The sequence below is a fragment of the Panthera tigris genome, chromosome D4 (assembly GCF_018350195.1).
Source record: "Panthera tigris isolate Pti1 chromosome D4, P.tigris_Pti1_mat1.1, whole genome shotgun sequence".
In the NCBI taxonomy this organism is placed as follows: Eukaryota; Metazoa; Chordata; class Mammalia; order Carnivora; family Felidae; genus Panthera; species Panthera tigris.
The window spans coordinates 44,922,278-44,937,657 of record NC_056672.1 but is presented as its reverse complement, the minus strand read 5'-3'; the positions used below and the strand labels follow the sequence as shown (position 1 = coordinate 44,937,657).

General features: G+C 41.2%; 1 protein-coding gene across 3 annotated transcripts in view; it reads right to left on the bottom strand.

Moving 5' to 3' along the window:
* FOCAD (focadhesin) overlaps positions 1-15,380 on the bottom strand; it is a 319,129-nt gene that overhangs the window by 238,046 nt on the left and 65,703 nt on the right. For all 3 annotated transcript variants that reach the window (XM_042965277.1, XM_042965278.1, XM_042965279.1), the window contains exons 6-7: positions 7,198-7,299; positions 2,221-2,425 (exon numbers count right to left, since the gene is read on the bottom strand). In XM_042965277.1, coding sequence (XP_042821211.1) covers positions 2,221-2,425; positions 7,198-7,299 — 307 coding nt within the window. The remainder of the gene's footprint in view (positions 1-2,220; positions 2,426-7,197; positions 7,300-15,380) is intronic.

Genomic DNA, 15,380 nt, shown 5'->3' with positions numbered 1-15,380 from the left:
AGTTAAGCATCTGGCTTAGCATCTCATTTCTTCAGCTCAGGTCATGATTTCATGGTTGTGAGATCAAGCCCCACATCTCGCTCTTCACTGAGTATGGAGGCTGCTGAAGATTCTCCCTTTCTCAGGGCGCCTGGGTGGCTGAGGAGGTTCAGCATCTGACTTTGGGTCAGGTCATGATCTCACGGGTCACGAGTTCGAGCTCCCTGTCAGGCTCTGTGCTGACAGCGCAGAGCCTGGAGCCTGCTTCGGATTCTGGGTCTCCCTCTGTCACTGGTCCTCCTCTGCTCATGCTCTGCCTTTCTCTCGAAAATAAAAATAAACATTAACCAAAAATGGTTTTTTAATGTTTTTTTCCAAGATCCTCTCTTCCTCTCCCTCTGCCCCTCTCCTGCTCCTGCTTGCTCGCTCTCAAAAAAAGAAAAAAATTAAAAATTTTTAAGAATTAAAAAAATTTTCCAATCTGCAGTTACGGAGACATTAGCTCATATTTCTCCCTTGAACTTCCTAGGCATTGGATCCATACCTGTTAGACATCTTTTTTTTTTAATTTTTTTTTTTTTTAACTTTTTTTTATTCAGTTTTTGAGAGATGGAGAGAGACAGAGCATGAGTGGGGGAGGGGCAGAGAGAGAGGGAGACACAGAATCCGAAGCAGGCTCCAGGCTCCGAGCTATCAGCTCAGAACCTGACGCGGGGCTCGAACTCACGAACCGTGAGATCATGACCTGAGCCAAAGTCGGACACCTAACCGACTGAGCCACCCAGGCGCCCCTAGACATCTTTTATCCATCTACTTCGAAATAAGAGAATATGTATACTTGTCTTAACTCCCTTACTAGACTGTGGGCTTCTCACGAGCACAGCAAGAAGCATCAGGGTCACCGTGTATGTCGTAGGGAGACGCGTGGAAACTGGAATCTAGCCAGCACTCAGCTGGTCAAGCCCTGCATCCTCAAGGCTGTATCTTCCCCAAGACAAACCTTTTTCTAACTTGTACAGAGGTCTTTTTTTTTTTTCCTTGTAACTTTTTTAGTGTCTAGCACAAGGAGAAACTCAACTCAAAACTCTTTTCCCCTGGGAAGTCTTTCTTAAACAACAAAAAGTGTTCATTCTTACTAATCCTAAAATGGATTATGTTGATGTATATCTTTTTTTACTTGATTTTATTTATTTTCATGTTTATTTATTTTTGAGGGGGGGGGGGCAGTACGAGCATGGAAGGGGCAGAGAGAGAGAGGAAAACACAGAATCCGAAGCAGGCTCCTGGCTCTGAGCTATAGCACAGAGCCCAACACGGGGCTTGAACTCATGAACCGTGAGATCGTGACCTGAGCCAAAGTCAGACACTTAACAGTATGAGGCACCCAGGAGCCCCTAAACTTTATTTTTAATGCTTATTTTTGAGAGAGAGACAGAGAGAGACAGAGAAAGAGAGAGAGAGCGAAAGAGAGAGAGCGAAAGAGAGAGAGCAAGAGAGAGCGAGAGCGAAAGAGAGCAAGAGAGAGCGAGAGCGAGAGAGAGCGAGAGCGAGAGAGAGAGAGAGCGAGAGAGAGAGAGAGCGAGAGAGAGAGAGAGCGAGCGAGCGAGAGCGAGAGCGAGAGAGAGCGAGCGAGAGAGAGCGAGAGCGAGAGAGAGCGAGAGAGAGCGAGCGAGAGCGAGAGAGAGCGAGCGAGAGAGAGCGAGCGAGCGAGAGCGAGCGAGCGAGAGCGAGCGAGAGAGAGCGCGAGAGCGAGAGCGCGAGAGCGAGAGCGCGAGAGCGAGAGCGCGAAAGAGAGAGCGCGAAAGAGAGAGAGAGAGCGCAAAAGAGAGAGAGAGAGCGCAAAAGAGAGAGAGAGAGCGCAAAAGAGAGAGAGTGAAAGAGAGAGAACATGCATGCACGTGAACAGAAGAGAGGCAAAGAGAGAGCACAGCAGCGAGCCTGATGCAAAGCTCGAACTCACAAACTGCGAGGTCACGACCTGAGCTGAAGTTGGGCACTTAACCAACTGAGCCGCCCAGGCATCCCGATTTATATTTCTGTGAAGCTAGTTAACATATGTATTAATGTTAAATCTAGAGTTGGTCCCTTCATCGTCTCCAAAAGCCTGCAAGCGTTTCTAGAGCGGAGCTTGTATTTGAGTTTGCAGATCACATGGGTTCTTACTTCATGTATGATGACAATGACCAACAACACTTGCTGATGCTGACGTTGTGTAAGTAAAGGAGGACAAGAAGGCCTTACCTGCAGACATGGAACCATGTCACAGCACAGTTGAAGTATCTGTTGTTCCAATGTTGATGGCTGTTCTGTGTCACCAGGAACCCGGGGCTGAAGTAAGACTTTCAGCAGGGTTAGTCGGAGTTTAGCATATTCTTCTAACTGAGATGGTTCACAATACAGATACCACAGAAATGGTGCCATTATTTGGATGCATGAGACTTCTGACCTGCAAGCCATGTAACGCATCAGCCAGTCACCAAGTTAAACTAAGTACCAAGCCATAATCGTCAAACATCAATTTATAGTTCACGAAAAGCTACGATACCATCAAGTGTAACTTTTTCTCGTGATTCCACCATTGCACTGTGACCTACCTGGATCCGTGCCAAGCAGTTCTTCGTGTCATTTCGTGACAACACCTGGAGACCATAAGCCTGATACCCAGCACTGAAAGGATCTCTACTTGCACACTAGAATAGCATCTACATCTGCAGGACCAGTCTTTGATGAAGAGCAACCTGAGAACCTTTTTGGAATTACAGACATCAGGATCCACTCTCCAGGAATATGACACAGGCATGCATTTTTGGAAAAACTCTACCGGTGAAGTCATATGTAACACAAAACCATACAGACATCCCAAGATTATAACAACGGTTAACATTTACTTGTCCAATTGTTAACACACGCGGTGCAAGTTACTGCACTTTATGCCTTTCAACTCATTTCTTCTTCACCAAAACGCTATGAAATTATGCCATGACGCAGAGGCAGAAACAAAGCAGAAAGAAGTAAAGTAATTTTCCAAGTCCTGCCTCTTAAGCTCTTCCCACTCAAAGGAAGAAGCCTTGGGGCACTTGGCGGTTCAATCGGTTGAGGGTCCAACTCCTGATTTCGGCTCAGGTCATGATCCCAGGGTTGTGGGATCGAGCCCCACATCAGGCTCCACAATGGGAATGGAACCTGCTTAAGATTCTCTCCCTACCTCCCTCTGCCCTGCTCTCCGACTCATGCTCGCTCTCTCTTTCTCTCTTAAAGAAGAAAGAAGAAGAAAGAAGAAGAAAGAAGAAGAAAGAAGAAGAAAGAAGAAGAAAGAAGAAGAAAGAAGAAAGAACAAGAAAGAAGAACAAGAAAGAAGAACAAGAAAGAAGAACAAGAAAGAAGAACAAGAAAGAAGAACAAGAAAGAAGAACAAGAAAGAAGAACAAGAAAGAAGAACAAGAAAGAAGACGAAGAAAGAAAAAAGAAAAAGAAAGAAAAGAGGAGGAAGGCTTTACAAATTTTTTCTTATCTATTTAGATTTCTATATATCCCAGTAACTCCACATCCAAAGTCACTAAAATGCCAGAAGCACCTTCCACATATAAAAATTTGCTCAGGTTAGTAACCAGCTTAAAAGAGTGTGCCCCCACTTAAGAGAAAGTATTTAGACCAATTTGCAAGCCCTCCATAATTTAGCCTCTGCTGGTCTTTCCAGCCTCATTTCTTGCCACCCCCCCCCCACCTCTCCACTCTCCACTGAGCCACACTAAGTGTCTTTCAGGTGTCAATCAAGTTATCTAAGCTTTCTTCTCACGTGCCGTTCCCTCTCACGTTCTCCTCTTTCTTCCTTCCGTGTTCCTTCTTCTGCTAATTCCTATCATTTTCCAGCTCCCTCCTTTCAAATGACTCCCGGAGTCACACCTAGCCAGGGCAGATCCCCATTTCGTGCTTCAACAGGACAAGGACTTCATTTGTCATTATTTACTTAACATCTCTATCCCCTGGCAGACTGTAAGCCAAAGGACAGCACGGATTTCTGTTTACTGCTGTATCACCAATGACTACATACTAGGCCTCCAAAGCGATCACTAAATTAATCGATTCACTTACTCTAAGTCATAGGTTTACAATCAGTAGGCATCCGATATCGTAATTGCATTTTCACGTTTCATATTACACATAAGAAATTATTACGGTAATTTGCCAAGTTCTGCCTCTTAAGCTCTTCCCACTCAAATGGGTGGCTCAATCAGCTGAGTGTCTGACTCTTGTTTCAGCTCAGGTCACGATTTCAGGGTCGTGGGATCGAGCTTCATAGTCAGGCTCCCAGCCGAACATGGAAACTGCTTAAGATTCTCTGTCCCTCAGGGCGCCTGGGTGGCTCAGTCGGTTGAGCATCCAACTTCGGCTCAGGTTATGGTCTCGCAGTTCACGAGTTCGAGCCCCGCGTTGGGGTCTGCAAACAGCTCAGAGCCCAGAGCCTGCTTCGGAGTCTGTGTTTCCCCGCCTCTCTCTCTCGCCCCCTCCCCCTGCTCATGCTCTATCTCTGTTTCTCAAAGATAAATAAATGTTAAAATAATAAATAAAAAGATGGTCTCTCCCTCGCCCACTTCCCTCTCCACTGCTCTCTCTCTCCCCTCTAAAATTTAAACAGAAAATGTTTACAAATGGAGCTAACTGTGCCTGTATCTACACACAAGTCTTTTCTATTTATGTTCAGCGGGAGAAGTAGTGGGAAAAAAACTTGGAATGAAAGTCAAAAACCTGAGGCTTTAGGCCCATCTCAATCTCTAACCAACCATCTGACCTTCAGCAAGTAATGTGAAGGAATTTCTCATTCCTTCATCTGAGAAATTATACGTAAGACTAGATAACCTTAAAGTATCCAGGCCTAAAGACTATGACACTGTTGACGATTTATCCAATTCTCAGTTCCCTGAAGGTGAAGTCTTACCACACAGGCTTTCTATAAATGAAGGCAGAATTTATTTAGAAAATAATGGCCCGGGGTGCCTGGGTGGCTCAGTCAGTTGTCTGACTTCGGCTCAGGTCACGATCTCACAGTTGGTGGGTTCGAGCCCCACATCGGGCTCTGTGCTGACAGCTCGGAGCCTGGAGCCTACTTCAGATTCTGTGTCTCCCTCCCTCTCTCTGCCCATCCCCCACTCATGCTCTGTCTCTCAAAAATAAATACATGTAAAAAAATAAAAAATAAAAAATAAAATAATGCCCCACAAAAATCTAGCATGAAGATATAGTGTCATTTTAGGACATCTACATACTATTAAAAATGAACTCAGACAGTCAACAATTCCTAAGACAGAAAGAGCTAGAATACAAGCTGCCTTCACAACATTTTGCCTTCTTCCCATAGTTGTGAATCACTAGATTTTCTCAGTAAATTAATCACCAACATTCCTTCATTACCTTCCAAACAACAACTAAAGTTACTAAGTACTAAGTGACTAAGTTAACTTGCTCTAAAATTAAATCTCAGGAAACTAATAGACTGTTGAAAAATGCAACCAGAATTATCAATTTCCTCCTGCAGAGAAAAATCCCATAGTGTATAAGCAGAAAGGAGACAACTGAAATTATTCGTGGCAAAAAAACTGAATTTAGAACTTCCTAAAGGCTCTAGATGGCATAATCTAAGATCTGAGAATTTAAATGAAAAGAAGCTTATCAGTGAATAAACCAAAGTTAATTAATAATCTTTTTTTACCTTATGAATATCTGGACAAATTTCATTAAAATAACTATTTCCAAATCCCAGTATAATATTCCTTTGAAATGAAAATAACCAAAAGGTAATTAATTACATGTTGACCAAAGATTTAGAAATGTTTTCTTTTTTTTTTTTTAAGTTTATTTATTTTGCAAGGGAGCACGAGTGGGTGAGGGGCAGAGAGAGAGGGAGAGAGATAGTGTCAGTAATCCTGCCCACAGCCCAACACAGGGCTCAATCTCACAAACCATGAGATTAAGACCTGGGCTGAAACCAAGAGTCTGAAACTTAACCAACTGAGCCACCCAGGCACCCTGGAAATGTATTCTTAAGGATTACCCTAAAACCAAGCTTAATAATAAACTTGGCACATCAGGAATATCTTTTATAAAATATCCTAATCTATTTAATAACAGCAAGAAATTTCATTTTAAAAATGTGTTGATCATGAAAAGATACTCAACATCACTCATCATCATCAGGGAAATACAAATCAAAACCACAATGAGATACCACCTCGCACCCGTCAGAATGGCTAACATCAACAACCCAGGCAACCACAGATGTTGGTGAGGATGCGGAGAAAGAGGATCTCTTTTGCACTGTTGGTGGGAATGCAAACTGGTGCAGCCACTCTGGAAAGCAGCATGGAGCCTCCTCAAGAAGTGAAAGATAGAACTACCCTACAATCCAGCAATGGCAGTTATTAGGTATTTATCCAAAGGATACAAAAATATGGATTCAAAGGGGTACATGCACCCCAATGTTTATAGCAGCATTATCAACAATAACCAAATGAGATGATAATATAAGCCAGTACAGTATGGATGGAAGAAAGGGGGGTGGTTCTGAGGACCATTAGAATGCCCTGGTGAAGCTAAACTAACCTCCTGTGTTTACTTGATCCCAATTGGCAGGCTTCTTCCTTTTTGTTTTTTTTCTTTTTTCTTTTGTCTGTTTGTTTTTTAGAGAGAGAGATGGAGTGTGAGCCGGGGAGGGCAGAGGGAAAGAGAGACACAGACTCCGAAGCAGGCTCCAAGCTCCAAGCTGTCAGCACCGAGCCTGGTGTGGGGCTCGAACCCACGAACCATGAGATCATCACCTGAGCCGAAGATGGATGCTTAACCAGCTAAGCCACCCAGGCGCCCCCAGATTGGTAGGTTTCTAATGGAGAAAGAACTCACTAGCCAATTTCCAGGGGGGGAAAAAAAAAATCTATCTTTTGTATGCATTGTGTATAGTCATTTACCAAATACTTCTAATCAACTTTCCTACCTAACCAATGCTTATTAACTTTGTTAATAATATCTTTTCTTACATTCAATATTTCAACTATCAATTAAATCTACATTTTTTTCTCTTACTCTTAAAAAGAAAATGGAAAACTATACTCTAAGACATCTCTTTAAGAGAAAACAACATAAAGCAGCTTTAAAAACAAACACACAAAAAGCTCTACAATGAGCATATGCCATTCCATCTTCCTCATTTATTTTATTTTACGTTACCTTTCAGGACATCGCTGGAAAAAAGCCGTCAGCTGCTGCAAAAGTACTGGCCAGCAATCAGGTCTATGTTCAAGCACAGTGATCAAAGGCTGAGGACGATTTCTGAAAAGCACAGAAAGTCACATTGGAAAGCTGTCGTTTTTAGGACTACAAATTCGCAGTATTCAAATATAATGCAACAAAAAGCCAATACCCTCTAGAAACTTTTTTCCAGGATTCCTAATTGTCACAAAATGATCATTAGCTGCAGAGCTGGGTCATTAGAACATTTTTTTTTTTCCTTTATCTGTTTTGCAGAAAAGAGAATCCACTCTGGAGTCTTAGGGACCCAAGATTTGAAAATTAACTCTGCCATACATGAACTCTGGGCAAGCTCTTGAATATCCATCCCCTTGCTTCCTTCATTCCTCGAAGTCCCAGGCCACCTTCTCCTCCTGTTTCCAAACCTGGAAGGTTCCCTTTCCTCTAACGCTGCCCCAACTTGTAAGCACTATCTCCCTCTCAGTTCCCGCTCGTCCCCATTCTTCTCAGTGTATGGCTCCATCCCTCCAGCATATTTAAGCTAAGTAAAAAGAAAACATTTCTCCCATCTCAAAGCCAACAATCCAAACTGAAAATTCTTAAAATTTCTATTGAACAAGAATGAGTATTTTTGGTTTGAGCTATATCCATTAAGATACCTAAAGAGACTGGGGCACCTGGGTGGCTCAGTCAGTTAAGCGTCCAACTTCGGCTCAGGTCATGAACTCACACTTAGTGAGTCGAGCCCTGCAGAAGGCTCTGTGCTGACAGCTCGGAGCCCGGAGCCTGCTTCAGATTCTGTGTCTCCCTCTCTCTCTGTCCCTCCCCTGCTTACACTGTCTCTCTCACAAAAACAAATAAACATTAAAAACAATTTTTTTTTTTTTTTTAAGATATCTAAAGAGACTCTAAAACATAAGATCTGCAGCACCTGGGTGGCTCAGTCAGTTAAGCGTCTGACCCTTGATTTCAGCTTAGGTCATGATGTTGCAGTTCATGAGTTCAAGCCCTACTTTGGAATTCCCTCTCTCTCCCCGCAGCTTTCCTGCTCTCTCAAAATAAATAAACTTTAAGAAAATTTTAAGAAATAAAATGTAAGATCTGAAATCTGAAGGATTCTTAAGTAATGAGGTTAAAAAGAAAACCCACAAACAGGCTATTTTAAATGTTCAAAAACTCTATTAGAAATAGTAAATTCATTAGCTTTTTAAACTATGAAGTACTATACAGAGCTTTTAATTATCATTGATACAGCTTTTTCCTCCAAAAAAAAATTTTAATGAAATTACAAAAAAAGCAACCCTTGTTTCATATAAAAGGAATCTTATACATAATATTCTTTAATCTCAAATTTTAACACTACAACGTATCTCTAGCAATATTTAAGACACCATCAAACCATCAATTAAACCCATATGACATTTTTTTTTTTTTTAAGACCGCCTTCTTGGTGATTCTCAAAATGTGGTCACCTTACCAGCAATATCAACATCACCTGGGAACTTACTAGAAATGTAAATGGATTGTCAGGCCCCAGCCCTGACCTCATAAATAGCCCTCCAGACAACTGTGGTGCCCTGCTAGAAAGCAGGGCTTCTCAACCCTGGCTGCATGTTAGATTCATCTGTGGAGCTCTTTTAAAAACACCAAGGGGCGCCTGGGTGGCTCAGTCAGTCAAGTGTCTGACTTCGGCTCAGGTCATGATCTCCTGGGTTAAGGAGTCTGAGCCCCGAATCAGGCTTTGCGCTGACAGTGTGGAGCCTGCTTGCGGTTCTCTCTCTGCCCTCCCAATCAGGCTCTCTCTCTCACAATAAAATATATACACACATATATATATTATAAAAAATAATAGAAAATAAAAAACACCGATACCTAAGCCTCAATTATATTGGGGTTGCTAGGAATGGAGCACACGTATTAGTAATTTTTAAGAACTCTTTCAGCAATTCTAACATGTTGCCAGGGCTGAGAACCACTACATGGTGGGGGGGGGAACCACAACAGAAGAGGGAGGTTAAGAGTCAGGAAGTGTTCTCATTTTTCTCTCTCTTAAAGAGATAAGTATGGCAGGCCAGTCACATCAAAACGCTCATGTTAAGCACGTTAACACGGTTTCTGCATGTTATAACACCATCTATTTTCTCATCAACCTCACCTAATCTATCATGCACTAACTTCACACGCTGGCAGCCTCCTGTTTGTTAAAGCACAGGCTATTTCTGACTGATCAGATTACTGCCATTGCTAAGGGATCGCTCCAACGTTTTCTGCCAGCGCTCAGAAATCATAGCAAAATCCTACTTCCAAATTCCAAACTCTTTGGCACTTAAACCTATCCAGAATTGCTTCTACTCTAGGTGCCGCAGATATTAATGAACAAATGTTACCAATCCTGAAAGTCTCCTAGGAATGTCAGATCGGCCGAACTTCTAAGAGTCGGAGTTCAGTAGGTCACGTTCGTGAACATGAACACAAAGGAAAGAAGAGAACCTGCAAATCTTAGGTAGGGGTTTTTCTCCCGCCAAGCATCATACTGAAGTGAGGAGCATCATCTATGACCATCCATTAGTCCTCCATTTAATGGTGGTATTGACGACTATTTAAGAAGACGATTCAACAAGTTACCACACCACTGTGTATTACCACATACGTGTGGGATTATAGAGCACTTACGTGCTTATACGTCATCCCTCCCTCCTTCTGACTCCTCATCCCACAAAAAACTTATCTCCTTTTTTTTTCCTATCTACTATTTAAGTTTTGTCCACATTAAAACAGGTCAATTGATATAAGAGGTAGTAATTCTAATTTTTTTTTTAATGTTTATTTTTGAGAGACAGACAGACAGACAGAATGTGAGCAGGGGAGGGGCAGAGAGAGAGAGGAAGGGAGGGAGGGAGACAAAGAATCCGAAGCAGGCTCCGGGCTCCAAGCTGTCAGCACAGAGACTGATGCAGAGCTTGAACTCACAGACCGGGAGATCACGACCTGAGCCAAAGTCAGAGGCTTCACCGACTGAGCCACCCAGGCACCCCAAGAGGTAGTAATTTTAAAGCAGGATCAGAAATGATGCACATAGGACCAACCACTAAAATTTAACTTTTACTTCACTGGGATTGTGGGAACCACTCTAGCCTTTTTGCATGAAGCCGAAGGCTTATCTTGCTAGCCGCTGGATTCAGCAATTCTATTTAGTATCTCTGACTTTTACACTAAAGATGAGATGAAGTAGAATATAGTAGAATAGGGATTATCCAGATTAATTACTGATTTAGACATCTGGATAATTAAATTTTCTACAGAATTGATTATGTCAGATCCAAGTGCAAATATTGCAGAGAATAATACGCAATATTGATTCCAAGAAGCTCTCTTGAGGAAGAAGGGAAGCCCAAAATAAGAACATTGAATCTTACTAGTGATTAACATTTGATTATAATATTATACTCTTCCCATTGAATACAATGAACCTAAAATCAATTATAATTGCCAAAATTTTGTTTTAATACTTTGAGCATAATGAAGCCAAGAGCTAAATTCTCCCTTGTGAATCATCAAATTGGTAAGTGAATACAAATATATAAAGCTTTATGCTTAATTGAGTGAATGCATTTTGCAATTCAATATATATTATGGTACAACTGCCATGCATGAAGTTTTCCCACTCTTTGCACTACTGCTCCTTGAGGTCAGATGATTCCTTGGCGGGGGGGGGGGGGGGGGGGGGGGGGGGGGGGGAATTGTCCAATGCACTGAAGGATATTTAAAAGCATTCCTGGACTCTACCCACTGGATGCTAATAGCATTCAATATAGTTGTGGCAATCAAAAATGTCTCCAGACATTACCAAATGTCCCCTGGGGAGCACAACTGTCCCTGGTTAAGAAGCACTGCAGTACGTAAAATGACAAGCACTATCAGAGGCACAAAACCAATTAAACCATGGTACCATCCCAGAGCCACTGCAAAAGACTAGGATTCCACCTTCACCTTCCTTACGCTGAACCAAAATCAATCGATCGTACTCAAAATTTCAGATTTCTTATGGAAATACACCGATCAAATTTTAACATTGGAGCACAAGAGTTAACACAATACAGTAGAAAGAAACTCAAAAATGTCTGCTGGAAAGCTAATGGAAAAGTATTCCTTTCCAAAATATAGAATTAGGTTCCAACATAAATGGTATTAAATAATATACACACTAATTTGAGTAGGATAGAAAATAGTTACTTTCCTATTTAAGATACTATAATTAGGGCATTGAAAATGTCACAAGGCTAAGTATAATTCACTCCACTCCTGATGCATTCCAGGATTATTAAATTCGTGGATTATTCACGATTTTTCTTTCTTTCTCTCAATTCACTGCTCGTTAGCCATGCCACTTCCTTCAAGTACATCCGGCTGAGAAAGGTCAAGGTAAATGGAAGGATCGGCAACTTAAACAAGTCACCTCTGCTCTTCATTAGGAGCATTTTCGGTCAAAAAGAGAATGTGGTACAGAAAAACACCAAGCAAGACCTGGGTTATGCCTTAAAATTTCAATGATCCCCAAACCTGCTACTCAAGTTATAAAGCGTAAGTTGCCTATAACAATGGATTCAAAATGATAAATGGGTTGACCATACAACCAAACTGATCACTTGTGAAATGAATAGTGGCAGACAATGGTCTGAAGAACAAACACCCACGAGGGACACGGTCATCATTTTCATTTATACAGGCAGTGCGTCCGTATCATCATCACAATCCTATCTCGGAAAAGACTAGGAGTGGAGAGGGGAGGGGAGACAGGAAAGGGAAAAGCAATGAACTAAAAGGGTCGAGCTCCAAATTTACATTCTGGCTCTGCAACAAACCGTGGGATTTCAGGCACGAGAATTAACCTCTTTTGGGCAAAGTTTCTTCATTTGGAAAATGAGGACATCAGACTGAGTACCTTCCAGTGCTAGAGGTAGAGAACTCAAGCCACCCATTAAAGCCCTAACCTTCACACTGCTCCAGACTTGAGGTAGAACCAAACCCTGTCAAGGCAGAAAGCGGTATGGATGGCTCTCAACTGTTAATAATTCTAGGCCGAGCTTATAGGACTCTAAGGCCAACATCTCATAAAATCCAAGCCTCAAAAAAGAGGTCTCCCATTTTTAATCTCAAAGAGATAAATCATACCAGATTTTTTTATTTCAGAGAAAAGTGCTTGTGTCCGGAAGGAGTACAAATTTTTAAGTCAGAATTTTCTAACTCCTGAGACATCCAATAGATTCTCCCTTCCTCTTAAAAGAGAATAGCACTGTTTTTCTAAAGATTACAAATCAATACAAACCGGGCGACCTGGTCACCTTTCACCGGCCTGTAAGGGCCTCTTCTCTCTCCCTCCCTCACTGTGTGGTTTTTGTTTCTGCCCCAGATGAACCCATCTGTTGTACAGTCTTTGACACTTTCCCATCTCAGGATTTATAAATGTTTAACTGCCATTGTAAGTAAAGCATCTAACACAGTACCTAGCACACCAAATACCCCATAAACGGGGTACTGCTGTGATGATCACGCGGGTAGGTTTCTATCTTAAACCAGAGCAAAAGTTGCTTGAACGCTGGATCGGTCTTAGTCTTGTTAGGTTTCCCTTTCGGTGCCAAGGCACGGCTACAGTAAATGTAACACACACACACACACACACACACACACACACACACTTTCCCCAAAGCACCTTTTAAAAACTCTTTCACCGGATCCTGAAAAACCAACTTATCATAGTGCCTCTAGTACATGGTTTCAAAGTCCACATTGTTCAGAGAAAAAAAAGCCCAGAGGAAGCACGCAGAGTTGGTACCTAATACTTCGGCGCTCCCCACCCTTTAATAATATTGTCAACAGCACAGAGCAGTACGCGCATCTTAACAGAATGGAGTGGGGGAAGGAACGAATGATAAATTCATGGTTCCACTAGACTAGCGCGGCGGCAATGACAGAATAAGGTATGTAAGTAGATGCACCTCCCCAAGTATAAATACATCAATCTTAATAGAAAAGAGGGAGTAAAAAAAATTAGTCTTGTGGTAGGCAAATCAAAAAAGCAAAAGTTATTTGTAACCTTTGGGTCACCTCAACCTTTCTGCTCCATCTCTGAATACACAAAAGCTATGATTTGATTTACATCATAAATTCAGCGATAGACACAGATTGCCTTTTCTGTGTGAGGAAACAATGCCTGCAGTCACCATGCATTTTCATGTATGCAGCTGTGACCCTGGCGCTTTCAGAAGCATAGCATAGCACTTACTACATCAAATATGCATTTTAAAAGCATTTCTCTACCTGCTCTGAATTTTGATTTGAAAGTGCTGGGTAGAAGCCAAAAAGGGATTTACCAAAAAAAAAAAAAAAACAAAAACAAAAACAAAAAAACACCACTCTGCAGATTTTAAGATAAAGAATTACATAACAGAAATTTAAGATTCCACAATGCATACTACTATAAAAAAAAAGAAAAATTAAACAGTAATTGTGAATTATCCTATAGTCTTGTGTTTTAAGACAAACGTATTTTTCCTTTCCACATAGCTCCCAGAAGAAGATTTTTAGATCAAAAAGTATTTTAATTCTGACATAGTCACTAATGTCGACGAATTTGACTATTTTCTTTGGGTCCATAATGCAAACAGGGAGAGTATAAGATTTCTTTGAAATCTTTTTTTTTTTTTTTGCAGGATCCCTTTTTAAAAAATTTTTTTTAAGGTTTATTATTTTTGAGAGAGAGATAGAGAGAGACAAAGCCAGCAGGGGAGAGGCAGACAGAGAGGAGACAGAATCTGAAGCAGGCTCCAGGCTCTGAGATGTCAGCACAGAGCCTGAAGCAGGGCTCGAACTCACAAGCTATGAGATCGTGACCTGAGCTGAAGTCGGACGCTCAACCAACTGAGCCACCCAGGTGCCCCCAGGATCCCTATTTTGAGAGGCAGGGTATTAATGCAAAGGTGTCTACAAACATCAGAAGTTTAGAACTATTTTTAAGTACAAGGTAATGGCTGTGGGGCAACCAATACTCAGGGTTCCAAAACTTCTATTATTAAGTTACATGCCATGATTGCAAAAAATATGTACAAATAAAAATAAAATTACATTAAACACTAGAGAGACAAGATAAATAGGCTAATAAGGCAAATATTACATTTTATGCCCTTAAAGACATTTATCATCAAATTACTATAGCAATGTTTAAATTAAACATCCACGTTTAGAAGAATTTAAAAGCATATTCTAGTGGCAATTGCTAACTGGAAGACTGTACAATACGTGTAGCTTATTCTTTAGGTCTGATTCTAAATCCCAAGTGTAAACCCCAGGTGATTAGAACCAATAAACTGTGAACAAAGACTTCCCTGGGTGGGAAAAAGGAGAGAAAAGAGGAAATGAAAACAGAAGCAAAACACGCAGTTCAACAGCAGAAAGAATCAAACTGCAAAGAGCCAGATGGCCCTCGGAAAGTTATTGGCTCTGCTTTCCCGGTTACTGCCCTTGCTTAGTTCTTATCACTAACTCTGCTGGGCTTTCTCAGAGTCAGATCTGACACTGATAATTCCTTCTTACCCATATTCTTTTTCATAATTTTTCTATAAAAATGTCTATGCATCCATTAAAGCAAGAATTCACAATCCCTTTGAAATGATACACAAAATTTTGAGGACTCATGTGTGTGTGTGTGTACATTTTCTATGGAGGGACCAAAACTTTTCTGGGGTTCTCAGAGAAGGTCCTGATCAACCCCTCACCTCCAAAACCTGGTAAATACCAGTGAATTACAGTATATCTAAAGTAATTGTTGCAATTCAGGCTTGTTAAATTCCCGCTTAAAAAAAAAAAAAACTACAAAGTAAAATACTACTTACTCCCTCCCCCAAAGAAAGGTTATATATGATGTGCCCAAAAATGGTAACTCCCCAAGTACTGAAGTTTCTGTAACTTCAGCAAAATTAAAGTATCTTAATGTGTTCTAATGGTTCCAATCCCTTACGGCAGCTTGACTATGTAGTACAGACGATTTAATAATGGTGTCATGCTTATTTTATGCTAAATAAAACCAAACGTCTACATCTCAGGGGATCCCTTTAGATAATATATTCAATTATTGAAATAATCAGCTTCCCCAAAAGCAAAATGCT